This window comes from Platalea leucorodia (assembly GCF_965183815.1).
Source record: "Platalea leucorodia genome assembly, chromosome: 8".
Classification (NCBI taxonomy): Eukaryota; Metazoa; Chordata; class Aves; order Pelecaniformes; family Threskiornithidae; genus Platalea; species Platalea leucorodia.
The window spans coordinates 44,305,065-44,323,664 of record NC_138830.1 but is presented as its reverse complement, the minus strand read 5'-3'; the positions used below and the strand labels follow the sequence as shown (position 1 = coordinate 44,323,664).

Here is an 18,600-nt window from a genome sequence, read left to right as displayed (position 1 = left end):
TATCCCACCTACATTGTTTGGAAGTACTTGTTGCCAGGTAACAGTTTAGCAGCCATTTTCAAGGGCTGGAAATTTATTTTGCGTGTGTAATATATATATTTAAACACACACACGCACACGTATGGAAGGTGTGTATTTTGTGTGTATGTGTGTATGTAGATATATATTCAACGTGTGTATGACTGAATATCTCTCTGTGTGTGTAAATATATATATATGCGTGTGTGTGTGTGCGTGTACATATACATATATTTGAATGTTTTCAGTGTTCTGTACACTTCTGGGAATTTGCACGCCATTCTTTTGCTTGGAAGGCAGTTAGCCGACCCTCACCCAAATGCATATCTAAACCCAGTGTAAAAGGCTACTGCAGTATGGAGACGGATCCGCCGAGCTGCATCACTCCTGGGCCTTGCTGCCCTCCTCCGTTAGCTCTGCCGAGCTCCCCGGTTTGACAGCTGCAGGTTCCTCCAAATTCCCAGAAGCTTCGGAGTCAACTCTGGAGCGCTTGAACCTGCGGTCGGGATACTGGCTGTTGTCAAAAGGCATGCGATGGACACAGAGAACATGGGTCTTCAGATTTCCCTTCTGAGAGGCACTGTACGGGCAGTATCTGCACTGGAAAGGCCTGTGACCTGCATGACAGACGAGAGTCTGGTTAGTTTTTTATTTTATGTACGCAGCACCGGCAAACCCGCCTGTTGCACAGCCTGACAAAACCGAATGTGCCGGAGCCCCCCCAGCAGAAATCTCTCTTGTTGGATGGAGGACATCGCCGTGTGTCTTAAGCAAAAATAAGAAATCTGTGCTATTCGCATGATGCCTAGAAACTGCATTTAAAAAATTCTCTGTTTCGGATTTTCCGGAAAAGTGCGACTATTTCATCTCCCTCCTCAGACCCAGCTGTAAATCCATCACACTGCGATCCAAACTAAACTCTTGTAAATACAGTGCAATCATGTGCGAGACTGCCTTCTTTTACATTTGTTAATTATCTTTTTTATTGAAGTGCAATTCAAGGATGACAATGTGCAGACCCTTAGTCTAATAAACACACTTTGTCTTTGGGTGGGTTTCTGAGTAAAGAATTGTATGTTTTATTTCAATCACACAGATTACTTTTTAATGGAAAGAAATAATGGATTGAGATAACCAAGGCCTCAAACCTGCAAACGTTTACTCCAGTGAGATTACTCCTGTGAGTAAAGATACACAAGCACATAAGTGTTTGCTGGACCAGGGCCTGAGGTTATCACCAGCTTTAAAATAAAATGTCCAAGCTAGATTAGAAAAGGAATGTTAATGCACAAAATCTGATAGATGCACTTCTTGTGGGTGAAACAGCAACCGACTGCAAAACGAAGGCATGAATGAAAGATATAACTTCTTAGTAAGTCTATCAATATACTCTCCCATATTTTTCAGATTATTGTGACTTTGAATCTCCATGCTGTATCTGGTTTTGAAGGTTATGTATCAGCAATCACATTTCAACCTATGCTGGGAAGTTGTTGATGTGTTTTACTGGAACTTTATGAGCTTTGTCTCTCAAATTAACTTAAACCAGGACCATCTGAGGTCAAATGTGCTTAGCTTACTTTAATTTGCTCAAATAAATGAATAAATAAATGTGCCAGACCATCTACATAAAGCCAGGATAAGTGAAAAACAATACCCTATCTCCACATTTGAAGAGCACATTTTCCTTTGCTGTCATGGTACTACCTAGCAGGCATAAAACAGATGCTGCTGTAGCAGAGGAGGAGGACTATGCTTCCCACTATGTGGGAAGGGGCTGGGACCATCTCACCTCGATTTTAGGTGGGAATTTAACAGCGAAGCAAATGGATGCTTGTTGTGCACTGGTCCGATGTTACCCGTACTGGAGTGGGAATGCTACTGTAGTTCTCCCAGCAGAGACGTGAGCCTCGATAACTGCTGGTTTTAACCTCGTGCTGTTGTTGGCACACCAGCATGTGCATCTCTAGCAGAGTAAATTCACCTGAGCCAGCGTTAATGCTCTGGGTTGCTCAAATAGCCTGCCATTTTTACTGTAATATCAAACCTACCACTTGAAGGCTGAGTCCCCCAAAACATACTGCTTGCTACCCAGCGGAAAGAAGCATTAAGTCCAGTCCACAGTTACCTAAGCCCTGTGCCCCAGGACTACAGGCATGTTTCCTTTCTCAAGGATTGAAAGCTCCCTTCCACCCTTTGCTTTTACAAGTTGAAGACTGCCAGAAGAGTGACCATTCCCCCAAGACCTCCAACATGAATGTTTATGCATAAATCTTGGGATGGAGTGTGGGTCGATCTTCTAGTTCTCTCCTGGGATAAAGAAAGATATCTTCCTCAACAACTTCATAAGGAAAAAGAATGAAACCTGTAAGCTACTAATCATTACAAAGTCAAATTTCAGTGGAAAATTTCATAGCAATAGCAGTGAAAGAAACCTACATAGATAATGTTACAGAAATTGGATTGGGGTTTTATAGAAAAATTTCAGCTGGAAGATATGAGGAAATAGTCAACGAAGAGATGGAAGGTGTCCCTAGTGCCTCTTAGAGTCAGTTCTAAAATCAATACAGAAGCACAAATATGCTTGAAAAATTTTGAATATAATAGTTTTGAAAACTGGAAGCACTCTCAAAACTGTCTGGGTATGAAGAAGGTCCAGACAAAGCCTGATTTTCATTGTTTCAGAAGATCTAGAAATATTTGAAAACTCAGAAAAAAATCTAAGAAAATCATTACAACTCCACAGTTGTTTGTCAGAGACAGATAAAGTCACCAGAATTCACAGCTGGGTTCTGGACTCTTTCCTTCTTTTTCACCCTCGTGGGTAATGTCTCTGACCAGGCAGAGTTAAGGGGTCTATTGAGTACTCTGCTTGGGGAGGTACCAAAATGCCCTGGCCAAAGTGGGAGAAATGTTGGATAAAGGGGAAGGAGACTTGCTCCATGAAGAACTGCAGTGATTTTTCCCTTTCTCCAAAAGATAAAGGCCTGCCACTGTCACATCCACCAAGATGAGAGACTATCTACACCAGCAGCACCAGCTCCCTTCCAGTATTTCCAGTGTTTCATTTGACCATCTGATGACTGGTTCCTTTGCTAAGAACAGAAGATGCCCTGCTAAATTGTAACAAATGGTACAACTTGCCCTCCAGCCTTACTCTGGTTTTATTGATGCTACGGAAAAAGCAAAAAGATATCTTGTTTATTTGGTCCTTCTTGTGTGCTGCAATGGCCAGCGACTGGATGTACCACAGATGATATCATGTCCCTGATAACTGCTCGCAGAACAGCATGCAGGGAGCACAGACAAAGCGATGGGACTCCAGGAGCGAGCTTGCACAACGCGCCCGTCAGCCACCCTCTGAACCCCTCAAGCATCTTGTAGCATGGAAATACATTGGACAGTTTTAGCTAGAATTGGTACCACTAGCCAACAGCGTGAGATCTCACCAAGCAGTTCTTAATGCTTTGCCCACAAGTAGCTATCATTAAATGGCCGTCCTAATTCTTTCCTGCAAAGAACAAATTCTAAACAAGGAATCCACAAAGCACGGATGGAGCTAACCACCTCACATGCGCCAGACTAAAAGTGAAACCTTCTTTCTGAACTCAACAGAAGTCCACCACCGAACCAAGTTCAAACCTGTGCAATTCCATACAGAGAATGTCATTTATTAATTCAATGCACTTTAATAAATCAGACAACATGAAGTGTACCTACAAGGATTCAGTCCTGCATTGCCTCCCCCACAACTTACTTTTTCAGGCCATCAAAATTTCACATCACTGCCTTGTGAAAAGTAAGTACACAATAAGTTAATTTGTATTGTCACTATGCAGTACAACTGTGGTAAAGAGCACATTCATTTTTAATCCGGTATGAATAATATATAAATATGTATACAGAGTGAGGGTCATAGGAAAGCAAGCGGTACATTGTTTACAGCAGAAGTAGTACAAAAACCAGAGATTATTCTCACTTGCAAAGATAACAATATCTGCAATTCTCTTGTAACTAAGGGGTGAAGGAAAATGCCCATTTCTCTTAGGTATCCCATCCATTAATTTTAGCTCAAAAACTTGTTGTGGGCAGCAGGCTCTTAAAATAACCCTTCCCAGATAAGTTGGCAATAAATTTATAATGTTTTATCTAGCAGTGGTTGGTAGGTTCTTTCTTAGCAAGCTATAGTTCATATATATTTTACCCACTATATATCTTCCAATAAAATTATATGAAAGCCCTTCAAAAAAAAAAAAAAGAAATCTTCCTGATAGTTCAGGAGATAATGTGTAATGCATTGCATTTGCAGTCAGGAGAATTAGACTAAAGGTGGGCCAACAAGGAGGGCAAACTATGGTGCATCTTTCCTGATCAAAAAGTGAGGATAGAGGACAATACATTGTTTGCAGCTGAAATAATCCTGTTGTGGAGCAATGTTCTATGAAGTCTGGGACTGAGCATGTGAAGAGGCTTCATAAGCCTCTGGATGGAAGCCAACAGTCTAAAGAAATGGAACAGCAATAATAATAAAAAAATAGCTAAAATGACAACAATGGTAGCTGGACTCAAAGGACATTTTTAGAAGGTGCGGATTTCTCCAGGAAGGGTGATTACCTCCAGCACCTGCTGAAGCCAGTCCTCTGAAAGTGATCTAAAACTTCCAGGATCAGACCCAGCAATGGCAGCAGTACTGAGATGACCTAGGCTCACCATCTTCTCTAGTTTTGATGGTACCCTGGAGAGAACAAGCAGTGTGGATGGGAAGTACTTTCTGGTCAGGATGGAGAACTTTTCTGTGGGACCAATATTTAGAAAAATCCCTCAACGTTTGAAACTAGTCCACCATTTTCAAAATATAGGCTGCCTCATTAATTTAGGCTTTGAGAAAAAAAAAAAAAGTTTGTTTTCTTTCAAGTTTGTGATCTGATATGTTGCTTTGTGACACATCATGTCAGCCTGCATCAGTCACATCGCGTTAGGTTTCATAATATGGCATGACTGATGCAGCCCAACACGGTGCATCAGCTGAACACAGTCAGAAAATGCAGGTTTTGAGAAAGACATGGATCTCAAAGTCTGGGCTTTAGGACCATTTAAAGGAAAGTATATTTAAACAGGGGCCTTGGATTTAAACAAAGCCATTGCCTGTGAGTTGTTAAGGATTCAAATACTTGCCAAACCTATTTTGTTTTGTCTTATCTTTAAAACTCAAAATGTATTATTGGAACACATAAAAAGTCAATGTCAACGAAGTGTCATTGGGTTACTTACTGTAATCCAAACACTGCTAAGAGTTACTAATTTATTAACTTTGATATAGATCCATTATTTAAGATTAGCACAAAGGAATGCACAAGCAAGAGAGAGAGGGAGAAAGAGTGATGAATGCTGAAGTCTTTTTCATTAAAAAAATCATTTACATGGTCAAGCCGCATTAATTCTCCACTTCTAAAAATATTTGATCGGCATCCAAATTCTATAAAAATTTCCACAAAGAAACATCTTATTTTTGTGGTATTACAGGCACATATGTAGGGGTTTGCACTAAAACGTAAAAATGGGCATTGGACTAGTCACATGAATAAGATCAGGAATTTATTCCAGATTGTTAAAAGTGTACTAATCACAGCAAAATCATGGCTTTCTCCCAAAGCAGCAAGAAAACGGTAATTTGAAAGAAAAATGCCAATAATACATCACACACAAGCCGTCTGTTGTCCCCACTACACCACTTTTTATTATATTGCATATGTGTACATATATACACAGAGATACACGCATACAGACACACAGACACAAAATTTAATGCATAAATTTAGTGAAAATGCAGAAGAGCAATAAAATGATGAACAGGAAACAAATGCTGTGCAATGTACTATAAATTATAATTAAGTCCTGAATAAAATGTGTTTCTTAGATATGACATTTGTTCCCTTAAAATGCAAAAATGGCCATGATTATCTGACAGAATGTTTTTCCTTAGATGGCCAATGGCTATAGCACTTATGCGATGCAATACGGCAAACTCATTTCAGATTTCTTTGCCTGGATTAAGAATATCCTTTCGGTGAAAATCGAAAATAACAGCAATTACCTCTTTAAAACAAATAAATTACTCCCTCACTAAAAAATATTTGAAAAGCCTCAAAGGTTTGAATTTCTTGGAGGCAAATCTCTTTATTTGAGATGTTGGACACTGAAGATCTGGACTTGACCTCCTGGGCTGCTGTAGCAATCCCAAATGGCCAGGACCACCTCCAGCCATGACCAGGAACTCTTGCAGGACCAGCTGCAGTGGCTTAGGATGGATGGCCACTGCCTCCTGCACCGAGATGCTCAGTCCCACAACGTTGCTGGTGGAACGGTCCACGTAATCACACATCTGCTGCAGTGCAAAGTCAGCAAGCCGCATTCAAACCCTCAGTGAGCCTGGACCTCCCTGGGAAGAGCTGCTTTAAAACTTTTTTCCTACACAGGCTTGTATTTGAGGTACAATCATCTTTAAACAGATGAAGCGTGTGTTGCCTTAGAAGTAACAGCAGGCAATGATGGCCGTGTGTTTTCCGTGTAGGAAGAAAGACTTTTTGAGCATCTCCAGTTCTCTGGCAGTGACTACTGGGCTGAACTCGTGGCTTTCTCGGACCACAGCCTCCGGGTCCCAGGCATCTTGGTGAACACTGCCATTTTAAAGTAATGCTATTATAGCATAATAACAAGCATTTGCAAAGGGAGAACTATTTTCATTTAAATCTTGGCTAGTGCGATTTCCCTTTTTTAACGTATAAATTTTCATAAATACATTTACTATCCACCGCAAACATCCCAAGTACTGTATGCATTACCCAGGAGAGTAGAATGGCTCTAAAGCAGCCATTCTGATCTGGAGCATAACAGTATGGATGGGAAAATGCTGAATAAATATATTTGTCCAATAGACAATAATGGCTCTGATTGAGCCATTCCACTTTATTGGTCTCAAAATATGCATTTTATGAAACTCCCAAAATACCAGACAGATTAAAGTACATCCAATCAGGTTCATATATGTAATAAAAGTTTTTATAAAACAATTGAAAAGTATATGTTTATTTACACACAGGTCCAGGACCAACCAAGATGGCCTTCTGGGAAAATTACAATATTCTGTGAAGTTTATATGTTTATTTGATTACAAAAAAGGAAATTAAATTTTAAAAACTCCCTATTTCATGTTGACCAGGAAAAGCCATAAAAACAAAAAGCCTTGTCTGAGGCTTTTTTGATGATTTACTGTAGAAGAATATACAAAAGAAGTGTAAGTATCTGCAATTTAGGAAGGCTTGGGAACATTTTCACCTACCAAAGCTAAGGCTTTGGGTTATGTGTTTCTCATGAGACACGTAAAGCTATGGCAGCCCCCTGACCACCCTCCATTCAACTGGATTCCTTCATTACCAGGCTCAATCCTGCAAATAGTCCTAAGAGTTATGAAAGGAACTGTTCATGATAAGAGGCACCAGACTAGTTACCTAAATCCCCCCTCGCTAATACAGAGCAGACACTTCCAGGGGCAGCTCAGGCCCAAACACGTGAACTGCCATCTGGAAGAGCCTTTCTCTCGTTATGGGTTCCAGGAAAGATCTTAATTAGGGGAGGATAAGTTTGGGGTGAAGACCCAGCTCATAGCAAAACACAGCTAGCAGCTTGATCCTAAATAAATGCATTAAGGACATTTGGAAAAATTGCCCTAAAACTAGTAGGATTTATCCACCTGTGAAGTCTACCATGGCAGGTTAGCAATGCAGAAGGAATCCTCTGTAGGGATTAATGTGGTGTATGGCACCGTCCTGAGGCCAGCACCCATCCCAAAGCCACCACGTGGCACTGTGGCCCTGGTGTTTTGCCAAGACAGACATTCAGTCTACAGGCACCTGCAATAGCAGGGTGGCAAATGTCTGAACCATCACTGGCTGCAGAAGAGCTGGAGATGCAAAGACCTAACCTGTAACTAATTTGTTTCAAGGATTTTTACTGTAAAAAAAGAACAAAAACTCCATTCATCGGATCAAATTAAACCCTCAGATACCTACATGGCTTTTCTGAAATGTAATCAAAGGTGGAGTCTGCTCTTGATTTAGCATATTATACAGTGCTTGGTGTTTCTGAATAGGTATTTCAGCTTGCTGATGAGTACACTAAAGGGTTTAATGATGACAGGGAAAAGCAAAAGTTGATGCTACACTTTGTCTTTAACACATATTATTAAAAGATTAAGTTAATTTCACACATTCCCCCTAAAATAAAAACTGCACTTAAAGTAACAGTTCAGTTCCTATCTCCGAAGGTGACAATCACTAATTATTACACACTAAATTTTCCTTTAAAAGCAAAGGAAGAAAAAAAACCACCAACAAACCAACCCTGCTATGTAAAACAGCCAAAGGCAGATCAGTATGATCCACAGGCTAACAGCCACCTGGACACTCTTGATAAAAAGAAACAACTAGAAAATTCTACCACTGACCTTCATATATATGCTTTTAACTTACTAAACAAATCAGTCACAAAATTATGGAAAACATCACTAATTTAACACTTGTTACCTTTGTTATATAGAGCATTGAAATTATAATTATTTGGAGGTAGACTGAGGAACTTGCTAGCCCTCTGCAGTACACTAAATACAAGCAAATTACCAAATGGCTAGTGAAGTTGCTGACGGTATAACGGAGACTTGCAATTCCTGGGAAAACAAACATTTCCCATTTCTTGCAGAGCTGATAAAGTAACAGGATTACTCAGCTCCAGACACTTAGCGCAAAATTTGATTCTTTTTCAGAAGAGTAAGCTTTTCACACAGGAACTTTTGATTTCGAAGGGAAATGGATCTTTTCTTGGAAAAAAAGAAGAGCATCAGCAGAACAGCTGAAAAGGTCCTTCTAAACAAATATTAAACATTATGTGAGCCACGTAAAACAAAAATTCTCCTAGAAAATAGCTGAAGACTTTGCTTTCTAAAGACCTGTGTATTTCAGACCGCTGACGGCGGGTGCGTCCGCCCGGCACGGCACAGCACCCCGTGCACGACGGCACACCAGTTTGGGTTTTGACATGACAACATGAGTTACGAGCCTGGTGCCTCAGCGGGCTCCAAACGAGGTTAGTGGGAACGCTGTCATTGATTGAGCTTGAAATGCCAGACTATCATTGTCCCATGCTTTGGGAAATTTAATTACATTTAATTTTTCATATTTATTTACTTTGGTTTATACACATAAGTAGAGGACAGAGTTCTCATCAAGGGCACTAGGTACCTGTTGTAAAGAGCAGGCCACCTCTGACTAAATTTATAATGGCAATGGTTACAGCAATTTATAAATTCCTCAATCATAATCCCCTTCGTAATCCTAAACTCACAACATCTTGACCAAAAATATAAGCATTCCTCTCCAGCCATGCCCTGACTCTGGTACCAGTTCTTGTTCTCCCAAAGCCCAGAGGCACAGCTGGTGCATCCCCACATCTCTGCAGCCTGGGCCCCTCTGCACAAGAGGAGAGAGGTACCCGAGCCCAGGGAGTAAGTGGGGTATAGCTCTCTGACAGCCTTCTCTTTCTCTTATGTGTTGGGGATGCAAGTAGACTGCAGCTAAGGAAACATATTTCAAAGGTAAGTGGCAGGCTTTTCTTTAATATTAACTAACCCCAAGTTCTTCTGATTATCAAAATCACATGTTCAGAGTCCCACCTTTGCCTTTACTTACATATTTCAATTAATTGTTATGTCTATTCACTCCTTTACTTGGTTTAATCACGTCAATAACATTATATTCCCATTCTAACCCCCTTGAGCAAAATACCTCAGTTTTCCTACTAGGTCATTCACAAGTTTTCTGTCTAATGTTCTGTCATATTTTTTAATTGTCTCCGTAAATATTTATTATTTCAGGGAGCATTTAGGACTTCTGGAATGAAGCTCTATTTGACTTTAATGTACCTATGATTTCCTAGAATAAATGTTGTACTGGTGGCACTGGGATTTTAGTAAAGAGATCGTGCAATTCAGAGGTGCTAATAGGAAAGACCTTGTCAGTGATGGTATTTTGCTACCAAATATCCTCTATTCTGCTTAGCAATTCATAAATACAATAGCATTTTCTCTTTCATTCTGGGCAACTGTCCTGAGCTTATTTATTTTATTTGGTGGAATGGAATTTAAAAAATCCCATACTCAGCTTTCTAAATTTTTCCTGCCCGCATTTCAGTGTGTCATATCCTCAGTTGGTGTTGAACTGGACAGCCACACAGTCTGCACCACGCAAAAACCCGCCCTTCTGTCACAGCCAGGTAAGGATCAGAAGTCTCCCCATCAGTCCTGTGGTCCACAAATCACCTAAATGGGAAGGGATGGAATTACCCATGTGCTATAGCGTTTGCTGAAGTGGGGCCCTTAGCTAGAATAATTGTTTTCTGCATGTATGATGTCACTTAGGCTAAGCATGTTCTCCTTTAATTTTAGTTGTTGCTTTGTTATGTAACTGGGGTAATTTAGATGGTATTTTGTCACATTATAACTGTTCACGTACCTCATGATTCTCTATCTACAGCGGCATGTTAGTAAAGAGACTGAGGGAAACCGAAACACTTTAAGTAAATAAATATCCAGCTCACTAATAGCTAATATTTCAAATTATCCACGAGTAGCTCACAACCCCACTAATCATTCCGCTAAAACATTACTATTATCTGTTTATGGGATTTTGTGAGTGTAGTTTGCAGAACAACTCATTATCGGCAATGCTGCAGCATTATGTGCCATCACTGCACTGAATTACCACGAGCGCAGCCTGAGTGGGGACTCACAGCAACCCACCTCTCACCAGGCGCATTTCCTACGTAGGTGTACATATAGCTAATGTCTCCATAAAAAAAAAACAATGTATTTTTATCATATCCCGTTCAACAAATCAGGAGATCAACCAGTAAAAATTAAAAGGCTGCAAAGAATAAATTGAGCATTAACTTTGCAGGACCTCTCCCTCTGGAAAGTACTGTTGATGTTGTCGCAGAAAAAGTGTCTTTTTTATTAAGTCACAAAGGAAATGCTTTCTCCCCTTCTCCTTTTCTTTTCTATAAAAGGCTCTCTAAAATGAAAGGTGTCAGACTTTGCTTTTTCTTCTTGGCATGATCCAGAATGTATGGCTGAGGAATGACAGATGTCTGCAACCAGCTGCAATGAAGCATGCTAAAGTTTCAGTCTAATCCACTTATTTCACTGCAGTCACGTAAACCAAAACAAATGGGCAGTGCCTTACATTATAAAAACACAGCAGCATTACTTTGTTGCATAATGTAGCTGATACGCCATCTTTTTATCATTTTTCCTACTGCAGAAAGAATTCACCTCTTTATTAAAAACAGCCCCTGAAACTTCTCCCGTTCTGCTCGCCTCTATTTTTTTCTTTTAGTGTCACAGCAGTCTTGCTATGCCCCATGCATTACTCAATACGCTGCTATTTTAAAAACACTGTAATATTTTTCTAGGGAAGACTGCTTTTGTTTTTAAAAGCGCGATCTGATTCAAAAGCCACAGGGCCTGATTCTGTTCTCACATCCTTGTTACAAGCCCGCGGTTTGAACAGATCTGCGCTGCTCTGCACGAGGTCAGGATTGGTACACGTTTCGGCTGTATAACAAGTGCACCAAGCACTTATCCTTAACGGGTAAAAAAATCCCACGTTTCTGCTTTTTACTGATGGAACTGGAAATGTCAGCAGAGGCGCAACTAACAACCTTAATCTACTCGACTAACCTCATTCAAAAAAAACCCCACTTTAATGAGGAGGAAGAGCCTTTGCCGATATGTTTACCGAAGCTCCTGAAAGCCCCCCCCCCCCCCCCCCCGCCCCGTTTCGTTGTGCCAGAGGGAGTATAACCTAAGTGAACATGGCATCGCTTCCTGGGAAGGGAGACCCTGCCTCACTCCAACATGTAGTGCAGCAACCTTTTGAACCCTCCCTCCTTTAATCCTTGTAAGGAAAGGGAAAGGATGAGGAGTCATGTGGCTCCCTCCCCGCCAGCAGTTTCAACAGCTGGGAAGCACTCTTTCAGCACAATTCATAAAAAAAGATGTGTTGGATTTCGCCTATGGCAGAATGGCGTACAATTTCTGGCCCTTCAGGCTAAAACAATAAATGCAAAGAGGAAAATTTGAGATTTCCCCCCTTAAACTTCCCACAACAACCTCAGCAAAACCACATGACTTGTCTTGTACAATCTCCCTGGTGTTTTCAGTGCTACTTTGGCAGGAAATCAGAATTACTGTTATATAAATTCCATCTGATGCCAGAGCTACCATCTGTGAGTAAAACTGCTTCACCTACGTCTGCCGGCAAAGCCACTCTCCCAGAGACAAGGGAGAAGGGGAAAAAAAATTTGATTAATTTGCAGAATGCTTGTGATTTGCTCATATATTATTATAACTGCTCATCAGCACATGACAAATTCCCAGCACTCCGCACAGGAACCCGTTCAGTTTCAGCAGTTTTTTGCGTCGGCACCTGACAGACTGCAGAGCCACTAATGACTTTCAGATGCTTACAAACAGTAATTCTATCTTCAGAATAAAAAGAAAAATCCGTAGGAAGAAAAGAGTAGAGTTAGTCTATTCCATTTCCTTCCTGTATATCAACATGATTTAACTCTTCGGGGCAGCAGCGGTTCCAGGATCACAACACGGCTGCTCCTTGCCTGTAAAAGACAAAGACTGCCAATCTCAGGGGGAAAGGTGGAAGCAAAAGCCGGTCTCCGAAGGCTTTCACTGCACCAGCTCCACAGAGAGCCAGATACAAAGCAGGTAGCCTCGGAAAAGGCACACCTACCCTGCAGTACTGAAATAAAATACATGCTCTCCCCAGCGCTCCCGAATTCCATATCTATTTCCCTATTTTAATACTTCTGATAACCTTTTGCATTTTCAGGGAACACATCTGCTTCCTAACTGCAGCCGAAATGTTTTTTTCCCCCTTTAAAACTATGATTATGCTTTCTGAAGCACTGTCTGTGTGCTTGATTGCCTGTTTTAGATTAGAGATTTTAGCAAGGAAACAAAGACTTCAGAGTGCACATCAGTCCTGCATATGAGAAACCACAGAAGGAATAAGCAATAAAATGTGATGCACCATCTGTCCACAAACAATAACCTGGATGTTCTGAAGGCTTACAAATTATTTAGCACACAACCTCACCGAATTATAGGACCCTTAAATAGAGCAATAGACTGGGAATGAGAACCTCTTTGATGTCCTTTTGTATTTTTTTTTTCCAACTCAGCCCTCGATTGATTGCTAACAGTTGAGGTATTTCTCAATGACTATTGGAGCAAGTTGATTTTTATTAAGTAGCTCTCCGTAGAATATTTTGCTACAGATTTGAACAGTGGGGTATACGCTGCCTCTCTGGCCCTAGCCTGCTGCAAACAGATTGTTAATCAAAAGACAGTCTAAAAGAATAGTCAGTTGGGAAATTCAGTCCTAAGGGCAAAATGCTGCCCTCAGTACTCATGCGCAACTCCCACTGGCTTCCACGGGAGCTCGCGGGAACGCTCAGTGAGGAATTTGACTTTATTAAGTACTAGAAGGTTTCTGACTGGACTCTTGTGGAACGAATCTCTAACAAAGAATCAGATTTTCTTTTTTTCCTTTTTTTTTTTTTTTGTCCAAATTGTACCCTGCTCCAATTAAAAATAAAATGGCATTTTTCTTAGCTGTCATGCTGAAGCACAGGGATCTTGCATGCAAAACGCATTAGCAACTGAGCACACTTCAGGTACTGTAAACTGGAGTATGTCAAAGCTACTGGATCTCTAGACAAACCTGGCATCTCTTAGCAACGTGCACTTATGCCAAAATCAAGACATCCAGAGACCTGCGTTTGGGATAGAGGGTTTTGGTTCACCATATTTAACGGTGAGATCATGTTAAAAAAAACCAAACCAACAAATAAAAAAATTACTTTTTTTTTTAACATGCAGTGAATTGCAGAATTTCTAGATCTACTGTTTCATTCAACATTGTCTCTACATTATAAATTCCTGAGTTTTTAGTGAACAGTAGCATTTGCTTTTTCCAGTTGAAGCATACCTCTAAACCCATACCCCGAAATAAATCAGCATCCCTAAAAGCCACCCCCTTCATTCTAAAAAGGAAGAGCTTTGCTACCATTTATTAACAACCTGCCCTAAATATTTCTTTTGCTTTGGTTTCCATAGATTTTTTTTCTGCAGGTTTTCTTAACACAACATTTCCCAGACCAGCTTTCAGCTAACAAACATCCAGACCCACCTACCTAAGGTCTTCTTAGTGTGCCCTTTACTATTTCATCTAGATGGCAGATCAAAATTCAAATAAAAATAGATGTTAGAAGACAGAGGGTTTTTTTTTTTATCATATTCTCTTTGACAAACAGGGGCCAAGAGGGAGGTAACTGTATAATTAACTTTAGATGTGCCTAATGTAACTCCATTAGCATTGATGAGTCTTATGGAGAGACACTGAGAGGGAAACGTGCCTTCTAGAGTTTCATTGTGGAGCCAGCACTATTAAAGAATATTTCAGTATTTAGGCCCTGATTCAGCAAATTGCTGAAGGTTACGCGTACTATAAAGCCCGTAAGTCATCCCACAGACTTGTGTGGGAACGCACACATGCTTACACAATACATGAGCGTAAGTTGTCTCCGAGCTGGGGCCTCATAGCCTAACCCTTACTTACAAAGATTTGTAAAAGAGACATGAAAATTTGCCTGGGGCTAAAAGCTGGCACATTACATTGTTTCATTTTGAATCCATGCTCCTTTTGTATTTACTTTTGCCTTTATTTTTACATGGTATTCGCTCCCGGTGTGAGAGGGACAGACGGCCCCGAGGATGCTGGGTGCACGAGAGGCCACCAGCCCATCACCTGCAGAGATGCACAGGCAGCACTGTCCTAGCTGCCACCCGCCTGCAGGCTGGAGCCCCCTTGGCCAGCGAGAGGCCATTGGCTGCTAATTGGGAGGGTGGTAATTTTAGCATCACTACAGGTCACCCGGAGCTGGCTGGTTGCTGTACGTGTTGCATGTAGACCAATAATCAACACCCAGAGCTGAGGGGTGGCTTTAGCTCTTACCCATGTCCCTAAACCGAAGTGTTGCCACCCAGCACACAGTGAATACACAGCAAATCCATTAGATGTTACGGGAAACAAAACCAAATCCCCTTCTAATAACTTCCATGGCAGTCAGTATACAGAGGACCAGGCACTACTGAGGGTTTTATTTTGAATAAAATTGTAGAAGTCCAAGATACTGAAGTTTCCATGGGTAGTGGGACACAAAGTGTCCATTTAGGGTGTTTGGGGTTTTTTTTGATGATTTAGAGTGAAAGTGATCCATACCTACCTCCGAAGAACTTAAACCAAACACAGCATGTCAGGTAGCAGAGAGGCAAATGTTCCTGCCCTGCTGCCTATGGAAGAGCCACTCAATCTCACGTAAGCTTCATTGACTTCCATCGTCTTCCAGAGAGAAGGTTTACTTATACGAAATCAATGGCAGGCTCTGGGCTTTCAAGCAAACTGATACCCACTTGGGTGTCTCTGTGTATAAACTAAAATCATTTTGCAATAAAACTAACGTATACAGTGTTTAGAGGGGGGCCAAAATATTTGCCTTCTGGAGAAGCCATGCAATTCCTCTGATTTCAACAAATAATCTGACCCAGGTAACTTTTCTCTATCTACCGTTATGCTAATCAGAACAGAGGTGTCTATAAATGTACTTAAAGAGACAACTAAAAAAAATTAACCTGTGGTTTAACTTAAAGGTCAACTCAATACATATTGAGAAGTCAACTGAAATTCTGCCATTAAATATAATCACTCCTTCTAGGGTGGTAAATACTGTGTGGAAATACTCATCAGGAGCCAAATTTTGATCTCAGACGAACACAGGACTGGAGCTGCACGCAGATGCAGCAGAGCAGGGCTGACCTTGCATACAGAGCCCTTCCAGTCCAAGCCTCTAGGTATCAAGACCCAGGCCACTGGAAAAGCTCCTTTAAATTCCATAGGATGTGATTAATATAATGAGAGATTAAAAAAAAAAAAATCTGGTTTTCTTTTTGGACTTTTTCCAGCTTTCTGGATTCCTGCTTTCAAGCATTTTCCATAACTCTAAAGGTTACAGAGTTACTTCCTTACAAAAAGAAAGGAGAGAGATTTTTCTATAATCAGGTCGCTACCACAGCGAGAGTCTTTCAGAAATAGGAAACTACCCCAGCCATCACAGTAAAATCGGGAAAAGCAAGGACAGCCATAGGACCCGGAGCCCCCGATCCTGCTTCTCGGCTCTGCGGCAGGCATCCGTCCCGAGCCGTTGTTCTACACACAATCATTCACAACCCCAAACCAGTTTTCCTATTCTTTAATAGAACGAAGTAAATTGAATATGGCTTAACTAGCGTTTTACACATGTATAAACTTATTCTTTAAATTTTAATATATGGAAGGTATATTATAGGCAGTATCTTCTGAAATAATGTTCAAGATTTGAGTACTGGGGGCAGGGGGGGGAAGGCACAAAGGTCAGATTTAAATCCTGAAGGTAGCATAAAAAATTTAGATAAAACTGTTTGCATATATTTTTCTATAGCATGTGTCCTGACAGTGTCACCATCAGCATGGGCTCTAGAATTCATAATCCACTGTGCTATTTTTTAAAATAGTTTGATTTGTTTATTAACTGTGCTTTCCTATTTCCATGAGATATAGACATTGACAGTGAATAGACCTTTTCTAATTGAACTGATAGCTTGAAAGTGAACATGTCCTTGAATTTACACTGAAAGATAGACAGTGATTATTTATAATAAGGGATTTAGTCAACTGCCTTTCCATTTGTACAGCAAGGACTTTATCAACAGACCATGTTTAGGTAAATAGTGCCAAATAAGATAAATTCTGTATTAAAGGACGAATGTCTCGCAGTGTCAGATGTACAAGGAAGAGACATTTGGCTGATGATATGTCCTGTAAGTATAAAAGAGAGTATTAAGATAACACTTTATGCTAGCATTAATACATCAAAGTTCTGGGCTGACCTGTTTCATCCGAAGTGAAAGCGAGGATGCTCTTAATTCCTATCTAAGATTAATTTAATTCAGAAGGCATTCAGCCTTATGTCCTGTTTTGCAGCTTTATAAGAATTGCTGGATTTGCAAAATAGCACGGCTGTACGTACATTAATAAACGGTCTGTATTTGTCTAGCCAGAGTTGAAGCCTTTCTTTAAACACACACACACACACGCACGCACACAAAACTCTGGCTCTGTGAGCTTGCTTTGCCCACAATATTAGAGCTTAGCTATCTCCTTGCTGAAGGGCCTATTTGTCTGCTTTAAGTGAAATCACTCAATTCTCAAAAGTCAGTGGAGGACTTTGGAAGGGGGAGGGCTGGGAGAGGCCACTCCAAATAAGTTCCATTAATCAAAAGACACAGTCTAATGTAACTAATATTTTACAATTAGAGAAGACAAGATGGAACTAAAAGCCATCTATCTCTCTTACACCACATGATCATCGATTCATAATCAGAAGACTGAGAGTCGCACAAAGATGCATTTACAGGGGCTGGGGGAGGGGGCTTGGTCGGAGCCGGAGATAATGAACACGATGAGAAGGAGCGGCGCTGAAGGCTGGGGAAAGATGACAGAGTGGTTCAATGGTGACGGATGACACGAAGATGAGTACTGATACCTGACAGGCAGCGAATGATGACTGCAGTCCTTTCCCACCATTATGATCCTCAATTATCTTGGTAAGGACTAAAAGGAAAAAAAAAGCCGAAGTGGCTCAGCCCATCCGTTTATTTATAAGCTGGGGTAATGCTAGAGTGTGCCAGGCTGCTGGGAAAGGCCACCTTTTCACAATTTGATCAGCACTTTATAGGAGCTGTAGTTTTCATTGTCAGCGCTCATGGGCACAAGGGGAAATGGGTAAAATACAGTACTTGTCCATCTGTTTTGTAATAAAATTCCTAAATCTTCAAAGGGAGTTATTTTTTTTCTTTCACTGCCACCTTCAGGAAAAAACCCAAAACCCTGGCCTAACCAAAAAAATAAAAGAGAAAAGAGAAAACTCGCTTTGTATTTGCACGTAGAATTAGCGGGCTGCAGCCTACACTCCCGAAATTACACGCACAGGTTTATCCGAATGTATAATACGCAGCAGGGAATGAGGCAGCGTGAGCAAGAGCCGGAGCTGCAAGGAGCGCAGGAGCAAAGTGAAGGGGAACTTTTAAAGATTCTTCATTGATTTAGGGAATTATTAATAAAAAGGGAAGAAAGTTCGCTCGAGACTGCTTTGTAGTTGCAGAAGATGCCACAGGCTAGCATTTCTATACCAAAGAATATGCCGTTCTGCTACATTATTTATTTTTAAAGACACAGATCTCCTAGCTATGTTGGAGTCATTGCTTTTGAGAAAAAGAAAAACAAATTAAGATTAATGTTCTACACAGCTCCCGATAGCAGTAAATATTTGATCAGAACAATTCACATTTAAATGTTG

At 40.7% G+C, this 18,600-nt stretch overlaps 1 protein-coding gene across 1 annotated transcript in view; it reads right to left on the bottom strand.

The window, feature by feature from the left end:
• Positions 1 to 399: 399 nt before the first annotated feature.
• ZNF536 (zinc finger protein 536) overlaps positions 400 to 18,600 on the bottom strand; it is a gene marked incomplete at both ends in the record, with an annotated part of 189,512 nt that continues 171,311 nt past the window's right edge. Inside the window, one exon of the mRNA XM_082319229.1 lies at positions 400 to 635. Coding sequence (XP_082175355.1) covers positions 400 to 635 — 236 coding nt within the window. The remainder of the gene's footprint in view (positions 636 to 18,600) is intronic.